Here is a 23,529-nt window from a genome sequence, read left to right as displayed (position 1 = left end):
ATACTTCAAGTATGTTGTAAACTCCAGCTTTCTGCACCATTTGGGATTTTTGTGCAATAGGTTGGTCAGTCTGACAAACTGGTCTGGCTTGTCATATTCCTCCAATTGATATCAAAAGAGACATCAATCTTAGTGATATAGTTAAACCTATATTTAGAAATATAGCTTACAAATGATAAAAACAACATATATATAAAGAAATCTAATATACAAAAGCCAAGGCACCCCACATTTTATCCTCAACCATACATACAGTGATCTCTATGTGACACACCACTAACAGTCTAGCCTTACTGTCTGGGAAAAGCCAGGTTTTTCAGTTTCCGGAAAGTCAACAAGATCAGGGATGTTTTTTGGATTCTGCAAGGCATTAATGTTTTACTGATAAGACCAGGAGGACATCCATCCTAATGGATCTGGTAGGATGGGCAGAAATAGCTATCAATAAACAGCTACCATATAAGCAAAATCTGGCCTTACATCATGTAAGGCTTTAAAGAATATAACCAGCATTCTATGAATCTGAAATCTCAGCTTAATCATATAACAACATTGATTGTTTCTGGATGATGCTGACTCAGTTGTTTGTTTGTTTATAGGTTCAGTTCCTGGTGGATCATGGTGCCATGATTGAGCATGTGGATTACAGTGGGATGCGCCCCCTCGACAGGGCAGTGGGCTGCCGAAATACTTCTGTTGTAGTTACTCTCTTGAAGAAAGGAGCCAAGATAGGTAGGAAGGACACAAAGGGAATAACCTATCTTTCATACCTTTCTTGAATATGAAAACACAGTATATTCCTGTGATATAGGCATAGTCAGTTTCAATATGCAAATGCTTAGCATTTCCATATGTGATGATTGCAGTAGTGAATTCATTATTTAGCTCTTACAAACTAAAGAAAGGTCATTGTCTAAAAATGAAAATCAAAACAGCTGTGTTATGCTGGTATGCTGCCTACCCTACTCTGTAGATGTTTCTAGATTTGAGCATTATCTGCATATGCCTTTGTCTCTTAATTCTTGCATCACAAAATTTGCTGCTGCTTTGCTGCCTGCCTCTCACTGCTGCTTTTTCCTTTTTTTAAAATTCACCTTCATCCATTTTTTCTCCCTCTCCCACAAATTTGTGTTTTCCTCCTATCTTCCCCACCACCACCACCACATCCCCCAAAGGCTGTCAGACACTACCAAGTCGTCCAAGAGGTATATTTCACTGCTGTCATCATCAAACTTGGTGGTCTAACAGCTCTGCCTTTTCTCTTCTACAGTTTTGCCTGCCTATGTTCTATTTCCCACTTTTAATTTTCTTACCTTCAAATAATTTTTTTCTTACTGCTGCAGAGAATAACTTGAATGCAAGACTAAATTCACTTTAAAATGCTGCAAAATATGTAAAACACTGCAAATTTGTTTTCATTAAGTCTTCTGAAATGCTTTTCTATGATGATAAGAACTTCAGAAGCTGATAATTTACTGAGGGAAAAACTCATTCTGAAATTATTTGTTTGTTGTTTTTGTTTTTGAAGTGCAAAACTGGACTTTTGAACTGCATCAGGAGAATGCACTTTTACAGATAAGAATTTAGTTTGAATCATTTTTTTTCAGAAACACTGAAGTTTTAAAAGATTTTAACATGGTAATACAAATACTGACACAGAAAATTTCAGATATATATCTTTATCAGATTTTGCATTGTACATCAGTTAATTTATGTACAATGATATGGATATTAATTTTAATTCTATTTAATATTACTTGTTCTTACTCATTTTTCTATAATGTTTTCTTGGTAATGCCACTAAGTGAATACTCTCTCTTCAAAAATGACTCAAGTATTTATGACTTGTTCTAAAATTAATTTAATTATAATATTGCAAAATATATATTTTATTCACTTATATTTACAAACCCAACTTTTTTGCTGGGACCAAGTTGCTTCTTGAATTGACTGTAACAAGTTGTTCTCTCCATCAGAAATTATCTGCCCAGGATGTTTTCTCATTTTAGCTTTCCTCCACTGCCACCTTTTGCATTGTATGAGTTTTTTACCCATCATGCATCCTGTACACTACAGGTCCAGCAACATGGGCAATGGCCACTTCCAAACCAGACATCATGGTCATCCTGTTGAGCAAATTGATGGAGGAGGGAGACATGTTTTACAAGGTAAGATGGAAGCTGTGATTTTATATTTAATAATTGAGCTTTTGTGTTAAAAAGAGAGAGAAACATTTATCATTCTTTGTTTATAGAGCAGTGAAAATATATACAGAAATCTTCAGAAATTTTAATTCATAACATAGGCAGTTCTGGCAATATTTTGAATTGTTAAATAAACTACAATTCCCTAATTTTAAAGCTAAAAAGATAAATTTATAGCCTAAATTTATAACAATATATGTAAGTTTATGTATGTACATGTGTATTTAAAGCATTTATACAGTTAAACAATTTAGCCATCATCTATCCTCTGCAGGATAAAGGCCTCTTCTGCATGTTTCCAACACTAAGTAAACACTACATTTGCAGATTTGATGACCCATACAATTTTCTGTGATCACTGGGACAAAATACATTATTTGATAAAATGCAAAGAGTCTTTTAATTGTTCATGGTATCTATGATAGTTACTCTGTGAAAAATTGTCCAATCTGAGCAAAAGAGAGTGCTTGAATTCTCTAATACCTGAAACAGCTCTCTGGAACTTAGGTGGTTTTCTTTATTCTGAAAGTTAAGATTGGCATATATTTTATTTATGAAAAAAATAAAATTCAACCCAAGTTGTATATAGTTGAGGTTGGAGTTATGCATAGACATACTAGTCTTTATGTCTAACCATAATTAAATCATAAAGACCAGACTGTGAATTTCTCTCTACTAATTTTAATTTCTCATTTTCCTTCTCTGCAAACCATAATCATAATTTAAACAACTATGACTAAAATTTTCTTGTATTCTTTTCTTGGGGAAAAATCAGTGCTATAATCATTCATCCTTTTATAATTTTCAGGCTGCATTATTGCACTGTACACTGTGTGGACCTGCTTGTAGAAACCTCAGTTAGCCTGGAATGTCACTGTGAGAATCTTATTTGCACTTGAAGAGAGACCATATTGTATGAATTTGATCTCAGTTTGACTCATTCCCAGTTTGTTTCTATGATGAAGTATCTGATTTTGTCCTTCAAACCCTGTTAGACTGCAGTGTCTCAATAATTACATCCTCCCAATTGCCTAAGAATGTTGCTCCATTTCTGCAGACTATTGGTGCCATCTTCTGATTTCTCCTTTTGACAAAATACTTCCTGATGAGGATTAAGGAAGAGATACTTTTCAATTGTGGCTTCCAGTTTATGGGATAAATTTGCTTCTAAAATACACTCAATATAATTTCAGGATCTCTAATTCTTCTTAAAACTGTGTTTACTATGAATGCTCTAATAGAATAATGATTAACACACTTGCCTTGTAAATAAAAGATTGCAAGTTCAAAACTAAAGAGAAAATTCTTTTTTAATTACTATTTTTCTCCATAAGCTTTCTGCTTTTCCCCATGTTCTTTGGAGAAAAAAGAAGTCTAGTAGCACACTGTTTTAGGTTTTTTGCAATCGCCTAAGGCAGTGATACATAACCTTTTTGCCATCGTGTGCCAAAAGCAAGGGGAGTGCAGGGGGGTCGTGAGTGGACATGTCTACACCCATAATTGTATGCGCGCAATCCCCAGGTGCATGCACATATGACTCCCGCCCTTGGTGCATGATGGACCCGTTTTTCGCCCTCCCCAGACTCCAGAGGCTTTCTAGGAGCCTGGGGAGGGCGAAAATGCCCCCCCCCCCAAGGCTTCAGGAGGCTTCCCTGAAGCCTCCAGAGGGAGAAAAACGGCCCAACGAGCAAACCAGAAATCTGTTTCCAAACTTCCAGTTTGCGTGTTGGGTTGTTCTTCACCCTTCAGAGGCTTCAGGGATGGCTGAAATTGAAGGCCGGTCAGCTGGCCAGCACGCACATGCAATCCTGTTCTAGAATGCTATAAAGAAAACATTCAAATAAAGCATTTAAATTGCCTCCCATCAATTGTCAGGAAAGAATTTAGAAAAATCTTATTCTCTGCTTTTGTTCATAATAGTTTTCTCCTGAATCCTTGTGACCTACTTATTTACCTTCTATATTTTTCATTGTTCTACTGTAGCAGTGATAGCTAACCTTTTTCTCCTCGCATGCCCGTGTGTGCGTGACCACACCCATAATGCACCATATCCCACTCCCCCTGCGCATGTGCGCATGACTCTCCCCGCTTGCCCCATTTTGGGCCTAGCAGGCCTCCCTGAAGCCTCCTGGGATCAAAAAGGAGGTAGGGGGCGCTGCCCCCCTGCACTCCTCTGCCCCCCCCACATGTGTGCGTCTCCTGCATATGCAGCAGAGACCCAAAAATCAGCTGGTGAGCGAGTGTTATGCATGGTGGAGCTGAGCTGGGGAGAGAGCTCACGTGCCCCCTGAGAGGGCTTTGTGTGCACCTGTGGCACGCATGCCATAGGTTCACCATCACAGTGCTATAGCATTTCCCTAACCATTTTCATGTTTTAAAAAAATAATTCCTCATTGAAGTTTTCCTAGAACTCATGAGGAGTTCATTTTACCCTCTTTCTCTCCCAATATTTCTCATTAGCATGGCTGATGTTCCATTTTCTTATGAGAACCAATCCAATGTACTTACTGTAAATCATGTTAGCTAACTCACTATTGTAATGCAAATAATTCAAAGAGATTTGCTTCCCTACCACAGGTAGTCCTCGACTTAGGGCTGGAACTTGTGTTGCCAAATTATCCAGTCCTTAAATAAATTATCACATGATCACACCTGATTTTATTACCTTTTTTCAATGATCATTGTTAATTAAGTGGGCATTAATACAGGTTCCCCCATTGAGTTTGCTCGCTAGAAGTTGGTTAGGAAGGTTGCAAATAATGTGTCCCTGGGGTGCGGTAATTGTAACTACATACTGGCTGAATCACAATCTCGTAATTACGAAGATGCTGCAGTGGTCGTAAGTGCAAGGACAAATCATAAGTCACTATTTTCAGCACCATCATAACTTGGAGCAGTTGCTAAACTAACAGTTATAACTCAAGGACTAACTGTAGTTATACCCATTATGGTAAACATATGGCACGCGTGCCACAGGTGGCACGCAGAGCCATTTCTGACGGCACGCAAGGCGTTGCCCTGTCAGCTCCAGCACACATGTGTGTGCTGGCCAGCTGATTTTTGGCTGTTTTTCGCCCTCCGGAGTCCAACGCACAAACCGGAAATGAGGAAGGAAGCTGCCAGCACGAGGGAAAGACAAGTGCAGGCAAGAAGAAAAAGGGGCTTCCTTTCCTCCTGCTGGCTGCTCTGTTTCCCCCTCCCCTGTGCTATCAAAGAGGATCCTGCCTGGTCGCTGCAATCCAAAGGGAAATGAGGAAGAGAGCTGCCGGCACGAGGGAAAGACAAGCAGCAAGGAAAGAAAAAAAGTGGCTTTTTCCCCTTATGATGGCTGCTCTGTTGCCCTTTTCACCATTTCAGCGCCACGCCATGGAGCCTGCCCCACCCACTATTGCCCAGGCCCTCACTTCCCCCAAGCATTTCTTTGCCTACCTGATCCCCCCCCCCCCCCCGGGTCTCATTTTTCCATCATTTCTTGCCATTTTGGGCAGGGAAACAAAGTTTGTGGGACTAAAAAAAAACTTCAAGCAATCAATTCCAACTTCACGAGGTCTCTCACCTTTCCCCGAAGTTAGAATTGATTGATTGACGTTTTTTTTTTAGTCCCACAAACTTTGTTTCCCTGCACATGATGGCAAGAAACACAGTGGACCTGGAAATCAGGTAGGCAAAGAAATGCTAGGCGGAAGTGAGAGTCTGGGCGATGGAAGGTGGGGCAGACTCCATGGTGTGGAAGTGAAATGGAGAAAAGGACAACAGCAGCCACTATGAGGGGGAAAAACTGCTATTCTTCTTTCCTTGCTGCTTGTCTTTCCCTCGTGCCAGCAGCTCTTCCTATTTCCCTATGGATTGTAGCACCCAGGCAGGATCCTCTTTGGTAGTGCGATATGGTGGTGGTGGGAATAGAGCAGCCAGCCCCAGGGAAGGAAGCCACTTTTTCTCTTTGCCTGTTGCATGTTTTTCCCTCGTGCCAGCAGCCCCCTTCCGCATTTCTCTATTGACTGTAGTGCCCCGGATCCTCTTTGATTGGCGGGGGGGGGGTGTCATATAGCAACCGGGCTCACACCAGATAGAGTAAAAAGGGCCCAATCTTTACACAGAAGAATGATAAGGGAAGGTTTTTTACGCAGGAGCATGCTCGAGCATCCCTTTGCGCCCCCCCCCCCCCCCCATTGCTGTTTGTGGCAGAGCAACTTCTCCCCTCACTGGGTATTAGCCAAGGGGAAGCAGCCAGAGCAGGGAGTGGTAGGGAAGCCTTGCACAAAAATGCACGGTTTGCAGAGGGGGGGGGCATTAAATTATGGGGGTGGGCATGCGAGCGCCTGCAACAGTGCGCATGTATGTTTTTTGCACTTGAGGCGAAAAAGGTTCGTTATCACTGCATTAGTCTTTTATTATATCAACTCCTTTCCTTTATTTAAATCTTGCTTTGGAATTGAACTTTCATTAAGTTTCATTAAGAAAATGATTCGATAAAGATCTTGGGTAAGGAATCTTGCCATTTCTGAACTGCAGGGAAATCATAGTCCAGTATGAAGATGTAGTACGTCAAACAAAAAATATTCTTCATGGTAAGTGTCCAATATTCCATTTTCTCCACAGAAATAATAATTGTTGCCTTTTCTCTGCTAATCCATTTGCCTATTAATGAGTTCATCTTTTTGTGAAAAACAAATAACAATTTCATAATTGAAAACTGTATAACAAGAGAACATCCACTGCATCTTAAACCATGGACCAAAAGAGATTATTAGGCAATTTTACATGTCTGTTAGGCACATGATTTTGGTTAGAGTGAAACATGCTAAATAATGAAAATTATTGCGAGTTATTGCTTATTCTAACTTATTTTCCTTACTTCCTTACATAATACATTCTTAATATGTTTACTCATTCAACAAAAAGTATCTCTTAGCAAATTGATTCTCCAATAAAGGAAGATATATAAAGGTATGCAGAAAAAGAACCTGAATTGTTTGTAAGAATAGAGTTTCTATTAATGATCCCCAAATTGATAAAAGTTATTCTTTAAGGAGAATAACTGATATTCTTTGTTTATTTCTAGAATCTTTTACAGGCACATTCAGTTTCTTGATCTATAACTCTTACAACAGTCAGATAAAAAAAACTGAATGGTACATTTACTGTTTGACATTTTATTAGAAAGGGAAAGTGAAAGAAGCTGCCCAACGGTATCAGTATGCTTTGAAGAAGTTTCCCCGAGAAGGGTTTGGAGAAGATCTAAAAACTTTCCGGGAACTGAAGGTGTCACTCCTTCTCAACTTATCACGCTGTCGGAGGAAAATGAATGTAAGTGCCCTCCTTCTTACAGCTTATTCCTGAATGTGATCCTTTCCCAGCTTCCTTTCCTGTTCCTAATCACTTCCTAACCAGACTCTTACCTATATTCCTAGAATGGCCTTAAAACCTCCACCTTTTTGTAACTTGGTTGTCCTTCACAGAGCACTGGCGTTTTCTAATTCTGAAACAACCAAGCAATAGTTTAGAATTTATTTCAAACAATTAAAAATTCATCAGTTTATGACTATAGCTTCCTTTCATTTTCTAAAAAATATTTGTGCATATGCAAATTGAAGGATGCTGGTAGATATAAAATATTGTCTTTTCCTTCTAAAGCTCTTGCTTTCTCTTAGAACAGTGACTCAGTCTCAAGTTGCATAGGTTACACTCTCCTTACACATGACAGTCTTTATGCTATTCAAAAGCCATTCTTTAAAACAACATAAAATGTGTGTTTGTGTGCATATAGTGGAATATGGCTGTGAGAGAGAAAAAGGAGAATGTTTAGGTTAAAAAATCATATAATAATGACTTAGAGATTGAGATATATAATAACAGGTTAGATTTTAAACAAACTTAAAAATAACAAGAGATTTTACTGTTTCTGCCTTGTACATTTGGTTAGCTATCATAGAACAGATTCCTGGATTACATGGGCCAGGGGTCCAATCCAGCAAGGCACTTAATATTACAAATCTATTTCATCAAAATTATGGTATTAACTCTAGCTTAGTTGAGACACTTTTATTTTAATGAAAGTTCAAATAAAATCAGATATACCTATTTCTATCTCTATCTATAGTGCAACAAAAAGTTCAGGTAAAATCAGATATAGCTACTTCTGTCTTGGAATTTTAATTCTGAGAAATGTCACTTAAAAGTTTTAAAGAATGGTAGGGTTATACAATGTAAGCTTTTGCCATGTTTTCCCTTCTATATACTATTGGCCACACAAGTATGGAACAACTACCTAGATAGTTGTTAATATATGCACTGTATCTAGTTAGGATCCTTCACATAATCATAAAGATAATTATTAGGAATTATTGATAATGTCCAGATTATATAATATATCCCTACGTTCCTGTCACCTAATTCTTTCAACACATGACAGTTCAAATGAGGCAATCCTAAGAATATGGGGAAAACGATATATATATATATGTGTATGTGTATGTGTATATGTATATGTATGTATATATATATATATATATATATATATATATATATATATATATATATATATATATATATATATATATATATATATATATATATATATATATATATATATATATATATATACACACACACACACATACATACATACATATATACATATATATGTGTGTGTGTGTTCCACAACTTGTTCATGTCAATGGTCAGTATGAAGCCATAAATTATTTCAAGTTATTATTATTGAAGCACTAAGTTGCAAATTAAAAAAAAATGAAGTAGATTTTACTATTTCTAGGGCGGAATAAATGATGATACATGGACTGGATGTATGCCCAAAGAACAGATTTGACACTTACAGTCCCAGGTTAGGAACAGATAATATAAATATAAATATAAAAAAAGTTGGATCTCTCGATACCAGCTGTCTGATATTTTGTTAATATTGGAAAGTACTCAGTCCGCTTTCAACAATCTATCAATTTTATTTCTTTTCTTCCCAAATTCTCTGTCTGTTTTTTCATTGACTTATCTACGCACCTATTGTAATGGCAGGATTTTGGAATGGCGGAGGAATTTGCTACTAAAGCACTGGAGCTGAAACCGAAATCTTATGAAGCTTACTATGCAAGAGCAAGGGCCAAACGCAGCAGCAGGTGAGAGGAGAGCCAGAGAGAAATGAAGGTTTGGGTGTCACACACTCCTAAAAATGTCCTGATCAACACAAGGAACAAATAGCAAGAATATATTTGAGGAAGAATATAATTATAATCCAAAAATAACAGATTCAGATGCTGTTATAGCCTGTCATCAAGATGAGCAACTTCCATAGTTTCAGCTATAGTAGCTCTCTAAGTTTTGCCATAACGTCCTTATAGAATATTCTGCTAGTATTGCCTTTATTCACATCATAATAACATGCATCAGCATGGAGGATTATTTTGTGGATTAATCAATAATTTGCTCTAAGTATAAGGCTACCTGTTATGTAAGAAGGTTGAAAGCAGTTGGATCAAAATATACGCATGCATCTACACACAGAGTACTGTGCAAAAGTTTTAGGCAGTTGTGCAAAAGTGCTGTAAATTAAAATGCTTTCAGAAATAAAAAATGTTAATAGTTTATTTTTATTAATTAACAAAATGGAAAGTAAATGAATAGAAGAAAAATCCAAATTAAATCAATATTTGGAGTGGCCACCCTTTGCCTTCAAACAGCACCAATTCTTTTAAGTATACTTGCACAAAGTTTTTGAAAGAACTCCTTCAAGGTTGTTCCAAACTTCTTGGAGAACTAACCACAGATCTTTTGAGAATATAGACTGCTTCAGATTCTTCTGTCTGTTCATGTAATTCCAAACAGATTCAATAATGTAGAGATCAAGGCTCTGTAGGAGACAAACTATCACTTTCAGGACTCCTTGTTTTTATGCTGAAGTTAGTTCTGAATGGCATTGGCTTTATGTTTGGGGCTGTTGTCCTGCTGCAGAATAAATTTGGGGCTAATCACACGCCTGATATATGGCATGATTGATAAGTATCAGCCTGTATTTCTCAGCAATGAGGACAACATTGGTCCTGACAAAATCTTCAACTCCATTTTCAGAAATGCAGCCACAAAAGTGCAAGGAACCTCCACCATGCTTCACTGTTGCCTACAGACATTCATTATTGTATGCTTTCCAGCCCTTTGAACTGCCTCCTGCTACAGCCAAATATTTCACATTTTGATTCATCAAAATGTAGAAATAGATGGATATACTTGAGTCTGGTTTCTGCCAGTTCTGTGTTGATGGCACTTCTGGACATCTGATGCCAAAGGGAAGTGAGCATGATGTGTTTGTCATCTCTGCATTAAGTTTCCTTGGCCTACCACAGCATCTGTGGTTCTCGACATTGCCCATTTCTTTGTGCTTCTTCAAAAGAGTTTGAACAGCACATCTTGAAACCCCAGTCTGCTTTTAAATCTTTGCTTGGGAGAGGCCTTACTGATACAGTACCTTTTGTCTTGTTCCTGTGCTCAGCAATGAAACTGTCTTCCACAACCTCACCTTAGTAGCAGAGTTTGTCTGTTCCTCACCCAGTTTTAAGCCTCCTATACAGCTGTTTCTGTTTCAGTTAATGAAAGTGTTTCAGCCTACATATGAAATTAATGATCATTAGCACCTGCTTGGTACCCTGTTTTCCCCAAAATAAGACCTCCCCGGATAATAAGCCAAATTGGACTTTTGAGTGCATGCGCTAAAATAAGCCCTTCCCTGGAAATAAGTCCTCCCTGAAAATATTGCAACACAGCAGCAGCCATGAGGTGACCACACTCACTCAAAAATAATACCTCCTGCACCTCAAAAATAATACCTCCCCGAAAATAAGTCCAAATGCTTATTTCGGGGGTCAAAAGAAAATAAGACTCTGTCTTATTTTCAGGAAAACATGGTATAATTGGTTAATCATTCATCTGATTCTAGTTGTACAAGATCCCTGTCTTTGTGCAAGTGTAGGAATTATCCTGGTTTGAAAGCAAAGGGTGGTCACCCCAAATATTAATTTGCTTTGGATTTCTCTTCTGTTCATTTACTTTCCATTTTGTTAATTGATAAAAAATAAACTATGAACACTTTTATTTCTGAAAGTATTCTTAATTTACAGCATTTTTGCACAACTGCCTAAAACCTTTGCATAGGTGTGTGTGTGTGTGTGTGTGTGTGTGTGTGTGTGTGTGTGTACAGCCCAGTTCATGTGCTTAAGGTGGGATCACATTTCAGAATACTGAAATTGCTAGGGAGCTTTATCTTTCAGAAACTGCTTTCTATTTGATCAGAGAAAGATAACAAGAATGTGCTTCTCCTGTGAGCTGCTTGGAGAATTCAAGCATGGGTTAACTTTGTCCATTAGCCTAGAGACTGAGTTATGAAATTGTTGACCACGCCTCCTCTGACTGGAAGGGTTCAGTTTTTTAACTCAGTCCAGCCTGAAGAAACGTATAAATTTTTCTCTAGGGCACTAATCAAATCAACTCGTACTTTATGTAAGTAATATTTCTTGTAGTGTTTAGTTTTTTTCTAGGTATCTACAGAGCGTCAAGGGCAGGTGGCTCCGTTCCGACGGACTGCCTTGCCGGGCCGTTTTTAGCGCAATGTGGCCGCTACTCACCGTTAAATCGGCCGGTTCTAGTGGTGATTGATTTCCTCGCTTACTGATCGCCGCAGCTGAGAGCTGGTGCGCCACTCTCATGTCGGCTACCCCGGGCATGATCCGCTTGTTAAGCGCGATCAGTCCCTTCTTATTGAACGCGTCTGCCACTGGGCTTGTCTTCAGCCGCGATTGGCCTTATTAGTCAGCAATCGGCATCCTGCAGCAAACGCTACCTTTACCGCTGCAACCGCTGCCGCCGCAGAGGCAAACAATTTCGGAGCGGCCATTTTCTCATCAAAACTTAAAGCGGTGGCCATTTTGGGGACAAGTTTGAATTGTGCGCCATTGAGAGCCAGCCGAGGGGTGGCTGGATTATGTGCGTCAAGTCAGTGTGACGCAAAATCTCCCGAGGATGGAGCTAACCATCTCTTAACGCTGGCCACCATTGCACACGAGGATTCGTCTGGTGCAGTAAAGCGGCGTGTGATCTCCTTACTTGGTGCATTCTATTGTGAACTTGAGAGCCGATAGCAGAATGATTCTTCGCTTCTCACCTCGGCTTCTTTATTCTGAGTGAGCTCCCTGACAATAATAATGGCAGATTGCTTGGTGACTGGGAACAATTCTGGGGCAGAAACTTTCCCCTCATTACCATCTAATCTGTCCAGGGCCAGCGATAGGCTTGGGAGGTCTGTCACCAGGACCTCCTGCAGGACCAGGTTAGGAGCCCCATCCGCAGCAGCTAATAGGGCTGCAGGGCGCAAAGATAAAAACAAGAAGGGAGCTAGGCTCTAGCCACCTCCACTTCCAACAGGTTTCTCCACCTGCATCACCACCCAGACTGGCAGGAATACAGGATTGGGCCCCTGATATTTCCTTGCCACAAGGCCTCTCTGAAGGAGACAGGATTGGGATCCCTCTCCTTATCTGATGCCTCAGATATCTTGGAGGGTCAGACACCCACGCCTAGTCGCACGGAGCCAACTGCCACCTTTACTCCCACTGCAGCAGGGTTGAGGCCTGAGGAGACTTCTACCCTCAATATTCCCCTGGAGCTCAGGGATATGATTTCCCTGGCCATAACTCAGGGGGTAGATGCTGAACTCTAGCGAAGGGGACAACGGCCCAAACACTCAGCCTTGCCCAGGGAACCCTCCACTTCCCAAGAGGATCCTCCTTCCCCACTTCCCTCAATCCAAAGCGAGGGTTCTATCCTCGGTGAGGAGGAGGAACTGCGTGACCTGGAGCTCTCGGATGATGACGGCCTAGCGCAGGACAGGCCCTCTTTTTCCGGGTTGTTTCATCCTACATTGTATAAATCATTGTTATATAAGGCCAAGACCACTGCCAACATGCGTGGCTCCACCACACAGGCCAGTGCAGCAGTGGGGCTGGACTCCATGGACCAGTTCTTCACTGAACAGGTTCAGGAATAGGATGTTATTCCCTTTCCCAAACTATTTTTAGATATAGTGCAGAGACAGTGGACACAGCCCGCTGCAATTCCATCACCCAGCAATGGCGACAGGAAGTTGTGTGGTTCGACACCAGAGATTGATGGGATTCTTCAGTTTCCCATTATAGATCCTCTTATTGCTGCCTTGGCCTCCCCAGCCCTGTTGCCATCCGAATTGTTGGAGGGTCTCAAGGGTGAGGACTGCAAAGCTGAATTGATGATACGTAAGACACACCAGGCGGCCGCCTGGGCGTTACGTTTCACGGCTGCGGACTCATTTTTCAACCGGACATCCCTGGTGTTTCTTAAACAACTCCAAGCCAGGGTTGCCCCAGAGGATATGCAGCTGCACCAGGATGTTAACAAACTGGTCGCAGCGCTAGAATATTCCTCGGACTCTACCCTCAACACAACTAAATTCGCGTCTCGAGCTATAGCATCCAATGTCCCCTCCTGCTGTCTCCTATGGCTCCGCCATTGGCAGGCGGATATAAAATCCAAATAGTGCTTAGCTTCAATGCCTTTCAAAGGGGGTGCCTTGTTTGGGACCGCCCTGAATCCCATCTTAATAGAAACAAGAGATAAGCGCAAGGTACTTCCATCTACCAAAAGGCATTCAGATAGGAGACACCAGCCTTATTTCAGGAGGCAGCCCTTTCGGGCCATGGATTCTGGGTTCACAGCGGCACCTTATGTTCCCCAGTATAACAGGCCATACACACAGGGGCAGGACCGTACTCAGGACTGGTCAGGGGCCCGGGACAGAAATAGACAGCAGAATCAACAGCAGGCGCAAACCTGGTGGCCATTTCGTGGCGCCAGCAACCGGTCTTGTCGCCGGTATAGGTAACTCCGAAAGGGATGGGCCTATTGGCGGGCGACTGGCAGCATTCGCAAGCCAATAGGCAGAAACCACCTCAGATGCTTGGGTGGTTCAAACTGTGAGGCTAGGCCTCACACTGGAGTTTCTCTCCATTCCCCCGAGACGTTTCATCAAGTGCCCCATCCCCAGGAATCAGGTGAAACAGGGTCTCATGAACCAGGAGATCCAACACCTGTTATCCATTGACACCATAGAACTAGTACCCCAGGGACAGGAAAGGCTAGGATTCTACTCAATCTTTTTCCTAGTTCCCAAGTCCTTGGGAGAATGGAGAGCCATTCTAGATTTAAAGAGACTGAATCTTTACATCAAATACCAAAGATTCAAGATGCAGTCCCTCAAGAGCATACTGACCTGCATCAGACAAGGCGACCTGATGACTTCAATCGATATAAAAGAAGCCTATCTATATGTGCCCATACACGCGGCACACAGGAAATTCCTGAGGTTCCACTTTACTGGTCGTCATTTTCAGTACAAGGCCCTGCCATTCGGCCTCTCATCGGCCACACGAACCTTTACCAAACTGTTGGCAGCGATAGCCGCATACCTCCGCTCACTCCCGGTCAGAGTGAATTGTTATCTTGACGACGTCTTGATTCTTTTGTCATCGCACTCCCAGGCAGTACGAGACCTTCAAACGACTATTGATACTCTGCGGCGCCATGGGATTGTACTGAATCTTCCAAAAAGCCACCTTCAGCCAACTACAAGACTATTACATCTCGGGACATTAATAGATTCTGTCATATGCGAGTGGCATTATCTCCAGAACGATGCAGCAGCATCCTGTGAGTCACATTTGAAGTCAAAGATGATTTCATGTATAGACATTGTTCCTTGATCGCGCTTCTATGCTCGCCCTCTCCAGTGGTTCCTTCTCCCATTTCAGAGGGCACACACCAGCCACTCTCAGATCAAGGTGTGAGTATCATCCAGTGTGTCCATTTCGCTACACTGGTGGATGGCTTCCAATCTGAGCCGGGGTTCTCTATTCAAGGAACCAGATCAAATTGTGGTGACAACCGATGCGAGCCTGTACGGATGGGGAGCGCACTCACTCAACCAAGTAGCCCAGGGGTGTTGGACTGCGCAAGAGCTCAGGAACAGCATCAACTGGTTAGAACTGTGCATCATCGGCCTGGCACTTCTCCACTTTCAGGATGTGGTCAGGACCAGCCATGTGCTGGTCCTCACTGACGTAGCCTCCAAGGCGCATGTCAACTGCCAGGGAAGCACGTGATCCAAGTCACTGATAATGGAAGCGGAGAGGCTTCACTGTTGGGCAGAGAGAGACATCTTCTGTCAATCCGGGCAGAGCATATCTCGGGGACCGCGAACGTCCAAGCGGACTGGCTAAGCAGGGAGACAGTGGATCAGACAGAGTGGTGATTATCCCTGGCCCTATTCCAGGAGCTATCCCGCAGATTCAGCCACCCAGTAGTGGACCTATTCGCACAGCCCCACAACTATCCACCTGCCGTGATTCTTTGCAAGATTCCAGGCACCAGGAGCGGAGGGCATAGATGCATTGCACAGCCCCTGGCCCCCTGGCCTCTTTTACGTGTTCCCACCTCTTCCAGTAATCCCGCACATCATTCAGAAGATACTGGCGGAACCAGCGGAAGTCCTCTAGTCGCCCCAATGTGGCCATGGTGTCCCTGATACGCCGATGTGCTAAATCTGTCCATCTCTCATCCTTGGAGAATACCGGACGATCGGATATCCCTCTCCCAGGGGGCACTATATCATCTGAGCCCCCAATACTTGCAGTTAGCCATGTGGCACTTGAGAGGGATATCTTAATCAAGCAAAAGTTTTCCGCCAAGGTCATAAAAACAATCCAGGCAGCTCGGTGTCTGTCCACAACACGGATTTACGAGGCCACCTGGAGAGCCTTCTGCGGATGGGCCCGCTGAGCCAACATTGACCCCCGTCTCGGCCTCTGTGCCGCAAGTACTTGCGTTTTTACAAACAAGTATGGATAGAGGGCTTACCCCCAATACTCTACGCCCCCAGGTTGCTGCACTTTCTATGGTCATCGGCGGTGGACATGGACATTCCGTGGCCCACTATTCAAGGGTACAGTCATTTCTCAAAGGGGCTTCAACCTCAAAACCCCAGTCATCCATCGTTATCCCAAGTGGGATCTGGCAGTGGTTCTACAGGCTCTTACCGCAGAGCCCTTCAAGCCCCTCCACTCAGTTAGCCTCAGATTGTTGACCTTTAAAACTGTTTTCCTTGTATCCACTACTTCAGCTCGGAGGGTGTCAGAACTGGCAGCCCTGTCGGTCCACGAGGAACTCTGTATATTTCATCCAAACAGGGTGGTCCTTCACTTGGACCCAACATTCCTCCCCAAAGTCAACTCATGGTTTCACAGGACGCAGGAGATCATTCTCACGGACTTCTGTACACAGCCTTCGCACCTGAGGGAGAGACAATGGCACTGTCTTGACGTTTGCAGGGCATTTTGTCGTTATGTGAAACGAACTGCTTCATTCAGAAGGTCGGAAGCCTTATTCGTTTCTTTTCAACCATCAACCATGGGAAAGAAAGAGTCTTCCAATGCCATTGGACGTTGGCTGAAAGCGTGTACTGCCCTTGCTTACGAGACCCAGTCTAGACCTGTGCCCAGGCGCATCACTCCTCATTCCACCAGGAATTCAGTCATCTTGGCGGCCTGGGCCACTCAGGCCTCGGTTGAGGAGATTTGCAGGGCGGCGACTTGGTCATCGCTGTCGCCCTTTGTCAGACATTATAAATTAGATGTGTTTGCCTCGGCAGAGGCCTCATTTGGGCGGCGGGTCCTTCAGAGGGTCCTAATGGCATCTCAGACCCCTGACCAACCTGGCTCCCACCCTTGAACTCTACTGCTTTTGTATGTCCCATTCTTGAATTCTCCAAGCAGCGTACAGGAGAACAACCGTTGACTTACCTGAACGGTCCTTCTATGTGCGCTGTGAGGAGAATCCACCCCACCCTCGCTTCGGCTGGTCCAGGGTAAGTTGGGACTTGTATTCTGGTCTGCGTTTTCGGAACTGAGCACCTGTCTTGAATTGTCGGACTGTCTCATTTGTTGGACTACCTCATTGGCTTTACAAACTGATAACAAAATCTACACCTCTTCGTCTGGCTGAGCCTTCGTACAAAACTGAACCCTTCCGGTCAGAGGAGGCGTGGTCAACAATTTCATAACTCAGTCTCTAGGCTAATGGACAAAGTTAACCAATGTTTGGATTCTCCTTGCAGCGCACATAGAAGGACCGTTCAGGTAAGTCAATGGTCATTTCTGTGAGATTAAGCTGAAAATCCCACAGTTGAATCCCTTTACTCTAGAATGGCCCATTAGGTTAATATATACCGTTCTCTGGGTCTCTCCTAGATGTAATTAAACTTCATTCCACAGTCAGAACTCCACTAATTGAGTTAAAGTGCAAATTAGCATTATAGTTTTCCACATTTATGCTGTTTTATTTGATTTTTCCAGAGTTGCGATATGTTGTTCAAACAGTTAACACAATTAATTGCAGGACTTCCCCTCATTCAGATTATTGAGGTCTTCAGTAAAAAAAAAATCTTCTTGTCTTGCCTCCAGGATCAACAGTCAGTATAGGTCAAACTTTAGATGTTCAATAGTTTTTATGTTTTTAAAACACATTTGTGTGTTTTAAAAACTGAACAAGAAAGCAAAATGCATATAAAGTGTAGAGATAAAATCTATCAACCAGAAGCATACAACTAGATTACTATTTGGTTCCAAATCTACCCAGTGTCCCTGTAAATGACAACCCATCTCCCCTGAAACTTCCCACCCTTCTGTTCCTCATAGGATAGGCAAGGGTTGTGAGGGATTATTTTTTGTTAGACACTATCCTTGTTCTCTTCATTTCCAAGACAGCAAAATTCAGAACAGAATCCACTGGCTGAATGCAGGTCAGTGTGCTTTTTGTCTGGACCCTTAAACTGGCAAATGCTCAGGCCTAAAATAGTGGAGAAACAGAGCTCTACAGATCTGAAATATCCCAATATATTGTCTTTGTTCCCTCATCTCCAAGAGTGCAATCTTGGAAATATTGTCTGTTTCTTCATCTGGATAAATGGAAGAAACACACAAGGCTGAATAATTTTGTCCATAAGATTTGGAACTCCTACTCCTTAAGATAGCTACAATTTTATGCATACCAAATTCATATTAAAGCCATTGTTATCCAGAGTAAATTTTACTCTCTTGTTTTCTTTTCATTTTGTCACTTTTTGGATAAAACAGGCAGTTTTCAGCAGCACTGGAGGATTTGAATGAGGCCATCAAACTTTGTCCGAACAACCGTGAAATCCAGCGGCTCCTTCTGCGGGTAGAAGAAGAGTGCAGACAGACCCAGGTGCAACTACAACAACAACCCCTTGCAGCATCTGAATCAGAAACACAGCAAGAAGAGTTGTATGCAGTACAAGATATCTTAGAAGAAGAATATCTTGAGCAAGATGTAGAAAACATTTCTGTTGGCTTGCAGACAGAATCACGGCCTAGTCCAACATTGCCCATTATCCAAAGTCCACCATCTTCACCTGTCCATCGGGACTCTGCCTACATCTCCAATTCACCACTTGGTTCACATCAGGTCTTTGACTTCAGATCAAATAATTCTGTAGGATCACCAACAAGGCAAGGATATCAACCCACCTCACCAGCACTTTCTCCAACACACCAGAATTCTCATTATAGGCCTAGTCCACCACACACCTCTCCTGCTCACCAGCCCTCCTCTTACCGTTTTAGTCCACCACCAATTGGTAGCCAAGGAAAGGATTATCAAAGCCCACCTCCTTCACCCCTTCGTAGAGGCCCTCAGTATCGAGCCAGCCCTCCTGCAGATAGTGTGAGTGTCTACAGAGCTCAGTCCAGTTCACCAGTACGATACCAACAAGAATCCAACATCACTCAACTTCCTAGTCGGCCCAAGTCTCCACTTTCTAAAATGACACAGAGATCTTTCCAGATGCTTCCACTACCTGTTGCAGTTCCACAGCAAGGACTTAGGTTGCAACCTGCCAAGGCACAGATTGTCAGAAGCAACCAGTCAAGTTCAGCTGGGCATTGCAGTACTGTTATCCCAACAGGAACATATGGCCAAGTATCCCATTCTGTGGCCAACAAGTTTCAGTCTTCACTGGCAGAAATGGCTGGGGGCCAAAATCGGTTGGTGTATCAGACCTCTATTGGGGGAATAGTGGGAGATGGGCGACCTGTGCAGCATGTTCAAGCCAGTCTGAGTGCAGGGGCAATTTGTCAGCATGGAGGGCTAACTAAAGAGGATCTTCCACAAAGACCTTCCTCTGCTTATCGTGGAGGGATGAGATATAGTCAAACTCCACAGATTGGGCGGAGCCAGTCAGCTTCCTACTATCCAGTCTGTCATGCAAAGCTTGATTTGGAACGTTCCTCTCTACCCTCTAGTCAGCTTGGTTCTCCTGACATATCCCATTTGATACGAAGGCCCATTACAGTAAATTCCAATGAAATAAAGCCTCATCCACCAACTCCAAGACCTCTCCTTCATTCTCAAAGTGTTGGTCTCAGATTTTCCCCTTCTAGCAGTAGCATTTCCTCTACTCCCAATTTGACTCCCCCATTCCGACCTTCTGCTTCTGTTCAACAGATGGAGATTCCGCTTAAGCCAGCATATGACAGATCATGTGATGAGCTTTCCCCAGTATCTCCAACCCAAGGTGGTTATCCCAGTGAACCTGCTCGCTCCAGGACCACACCTTTCATGGGAATCATAGATAAAACAGCCCGGACTCAGCAGTATCCTCACCTACACCAACAAAGCAGAACCTGGGCTGTATCTTCAGTGGATACCGTTATAAGCCCTACATCTCCTGGAAATCTTCCTCAGCCAGAAACATTCAGCCCACCTTCTTCAGTCAGCAGCCTTGCCTTTTATAACAAAACTAACAATGCACAGAATGGCCACTTGTTGGAGGATGACTATTACAGTCCACACGGGATTTTGGCCAATGGCTCCAGAGGAGAGCTTCTAGAAAGAGTTAGCCAAACTTCTTCATATCCTGATGTTAAGGTGGCCAGGACACTGCCTGTTGCACAAGCATATCAGGACAACATCTATAGGCAACTTTCCAGAGACTCCAGGCAAGGGCAGACATCCCCAATCAAACCAAAGAGACCATTTGTGGAATCTAATGTTTAAAATGGATGTGTCTTGGAGTAAGAGCCTTTTATTTTTTAGCACATTTTTCCTGGCTGAATTCACATCTTACGTTGCTGTTTTTTCTTCCTTTCTAAGATTTGTATTTACTAGCAGACTACCACCCAGGGGATAACCTGTGTTTTCTGTATGATAATGAGGCAGTCCAAGACATGCTCCAAATTCTCTTCTATACACAGCTGACCTCAGAGAAAGCCAGCACCATACAATTTTCAGCTGCCAATTAGTTAATTAAATGTACAGTATGGGGGCTGAGTCAAATTCTGTACACACTCAAGGGAAGTAACCAGCTCTTTGAAGAAAAGTTTTAATTTCAAAATTGAATTGATTTAAATACAGTCTGACCATTTTTTGTGTACTGACCTTTATTTTTGCTGGGAAATTATACTTTTCAGTTGGTATTAGCTCATTGTGTCCAAAGAGCTGTTAATCTGTGAGAATGAGGGATCTTTGTTTTTAGTATTAACAAAGAGCTATGCATAAAACCCAGTCTGCTTTCTGATAGGGTTGCACTTTTTTTAAAAAAAAAAATCATATTTATTCTTAGCATCTTCCCTTTACCCTTCTATTGGTACTAGCTTTTAAAAACAGTGTGTTACTTTTTCCAAGTCATTGAACAAATATTTAGGGAGAAATTAAAGTTCTCTCCACTTTAGCCCAACAGTCAGTGCTGATTTCATTCTCTATCTTAGATATCCAGTCCATTTTCTAGTGCACATCTTCCTGTTGGAACAAATCACATTGTAGACATGTTGATAATCAGTAAAATTCATTTAAAAAAGAATTAATCAAATGCTTTAAAACATTGGGTCTTTAATACTGGATTATATTTCACATCATCTCTGATCATTGTTTATTTATTTTATTCTTCGCATTTCTAGACCGCCCCCTCTCCCAAAAAAGGACTCGGGGCGGTGTTTAGGTTTCTTAAGGCTGTTGGAGCACTATCTGGGTATCTAAAATTAGAAAACTCTATGAATTTATATGTGAAATCAAGAAACCAATTGTATGGAGAGTTCATCTCCAGGGCAGAAACATAAATCAGGCCAAAAAAGAAAACATTTTGCCTTTTCTGCATTTTGGTCATTCAGAGGATAAATTGGTCTTCTAAAAATCATATTTTATTTAAAAAATGTTTTTCTTCATATCATTGTTGCTTAGAAGTAAATAGCTAGGATCCTGACCCTTTATTTTTTCTTCATTATTTTTATCAAACTATCCTAATGGTTTTAAAATACAGAACACCTTCCACTGTGCGTTATGACACTGTTTTTTTTAAAATGCTGTATTCAGGAGTTCCTTCATATGAATTGAAGTATATGATAAAGTATGTTTTTTTCTGTCTCCTGAAAAAGTTCAGAAAGGCAAAGAGATCAATGTAACAATTTTAATCACTATTTTCTCTAGTCATATTCTTATAAATTGGCATATTTCTCTGAGTGAAATGTAACATCTCCAAAGTTACAGGTAGTCCTTGACATACATTCATTTAGTAACCAAAGTTACAATGGCACTGAAAAATGTGATTTTTTTTTCACGTGTCTTTTGCAGCAGCCCCATGATCATGTGATCAAAATTTGACACTTGGCAACTGGCAAGTATTTATGATGGTTGCAGTGTTCTTGGATCATATGAACTCCTTTTGCAACTTTCTGACAAGTAAAGTCAATGAGGAAGTCAGATTACTTAACAATTGTGTTACTAGTGTAACTAACTGCAGTGACTTTACTTCATAACCATGGCAAGAAAGATAGTAAAATGGAGCAAAACTCACTTAATAACTGTCTTGCTTAGCAATGGAAATGTTGGGATTAATTGTGGTTGTAAATCTAGGATTACCTGAACTTTTACTTTGATTTTGATTCTTTCTAACTTTTTGCACACATTTTTCCCTCCTGAATTGGTCACAGTACAAAATTTGCTTGCTAAATAGAAAATTGCTGATTTGATTGATTCATGCTATGGCATGCTGGTGTCAAAGAATCTCAGATATTTGCTAATGCTTTTTTTCAAAGAGCTGGGGACATTCTTTAGTTTTTATTTAATTGAGTGAAACCAACAATAGTGTTCTCTCTTTTCTTTCTGTGTGAATGTGTATGTATGATGCAGGAGTGTGAGAGAAGTGAAGGAAAAGTTTCATAAAAAAATATAAAGATGCAACTCTGTATTTGCTTTTTTTAATGATCAGAATAGACAAAGCCACTGCTGTTTTTCTCACATATTTCTTTTATCTCCTAGATGGTTTGGATTCCGGGTCTTGTAAAACTTTCCTCCTGCTTAATGAAAAATGGTTATTTTCAATTTTAAACTCTTTAAAACTGGAATTTGCATCAACAAAGTTGTGTTTATCAGTGATTTATTTTGAAAACACTTTTGCACTTGTCTGGCTTATATCTTGGAAAAGCTAGAACCTATTTTCTCACACTAGGCAGAGGAGGGTCAGATTGTTATCTTCTGATTTTGAACCTTTATATAGTCGCTTGTACCACAGTGCACATGATCAGCATAAGTGCACTGAGATACAATCCACTCTTTCCTGGTAAATAAAGTTAAAAATAATTAATAAACCATCTCTGTAATATGGAAGGTGGAATCATAACTAACTTGATAATTTCAAGATTTTAATATTCATGAATGAAAACTCATAATTTTGGATTTGGCTCCATTTTCACTGTCACAGGGTTCGCTGTACCATAATTGTTTACATTTACGGTAGCAGTTAGTAAAAGAAATGGCATACTCAACCAAAATGAGATATCTATTACTGCTGTTGGGCAAATTTTTCTCTATCCCTTCTTAACAGTACTGTGTTGTGATTTCACAGGATTCTTGCACTGATGGATTTGCCACCTGTTCTCTGTAAATTGGGTGCACTTTATAGTTGCATTTGTTTCTATGATCAGTAATGGTTATTTAAACATAAATCATACCAACATTACAAAAGCTCTTGTCGTTCAGTATATATTTTTAAAAAAGAAGCAATGATTCAAGGTATACAGCACAAGTACTGACATTGTATATAAGCCTCAAAAGTTGAAATCATTTTTAGTACAAAGAGAAAAATATGCTGTGTTCTTCCAGCAATTCTCTTTAGGTGCATCTGAGGCTTAATTGTTGTGCTTTTAGTTACCAAATAACCATCTCACAT

At 41.4% G+C, this 23,529-nt stretch overlaps 1 protein-coding gene across 7 annotated transcripts in view; it reads left to right on the top strand.

Moving 5' to 3' along the window:
* Positions 1-23,529, top strand: part of TANC2 (tetratricopeptide repeat, ankyrin repeat and coiled-coil containing 2) — a gene marked incomplete at its 3' end in the record, with an annotated part of 370,267 nt that overhangs the window by 336,123 nt on the left and 10,615 nt on the right. For 6 of the 7 annotated variants that reach the window (XM_081933706.1, XM_081933707.1, XM_081933702.1 and 3 more), the window contains 5 exons: positions 600-732; positions 2,077-2,168; positions 7,365-7,511; positions 9,234-9,334; positions 18,422-20,380. In XM_081933706.1, coding sequence (XP_081789832.1) covers positions 600-732; positions 2,077-2,168; positions 7,365-7,511; positions 9,234-9,334; positions 18,422-20,363 — 2,415 coding nt within the window. Of the gene's footprint in view, positions 1-599; positions 733-2,076; positions 2,169-7,364; positions 7,512-9,233; positions 9,339-18,421; positions 20,381-23,529 lie in introns of those variants that run through there. The other variant, XM_081933708.1, reaches the window with a different exon arrangement.

Source organism: Natrix helvetica (assembly GCF_964273705.1).
Source record: "Natrix helvetica genome assembly, chromosome: Z".
Classification (NCBI taxonomy): Eukaryota; Metazoa; Chordata; class Lepidosauria; order Squamata; family Natricidae; genus Natrix; species Natrix helvetica.
Note: the sequence above shows the minus strand (reverse complement) of the source record. Positions and strands in the feature narration are given on the sequence as shown.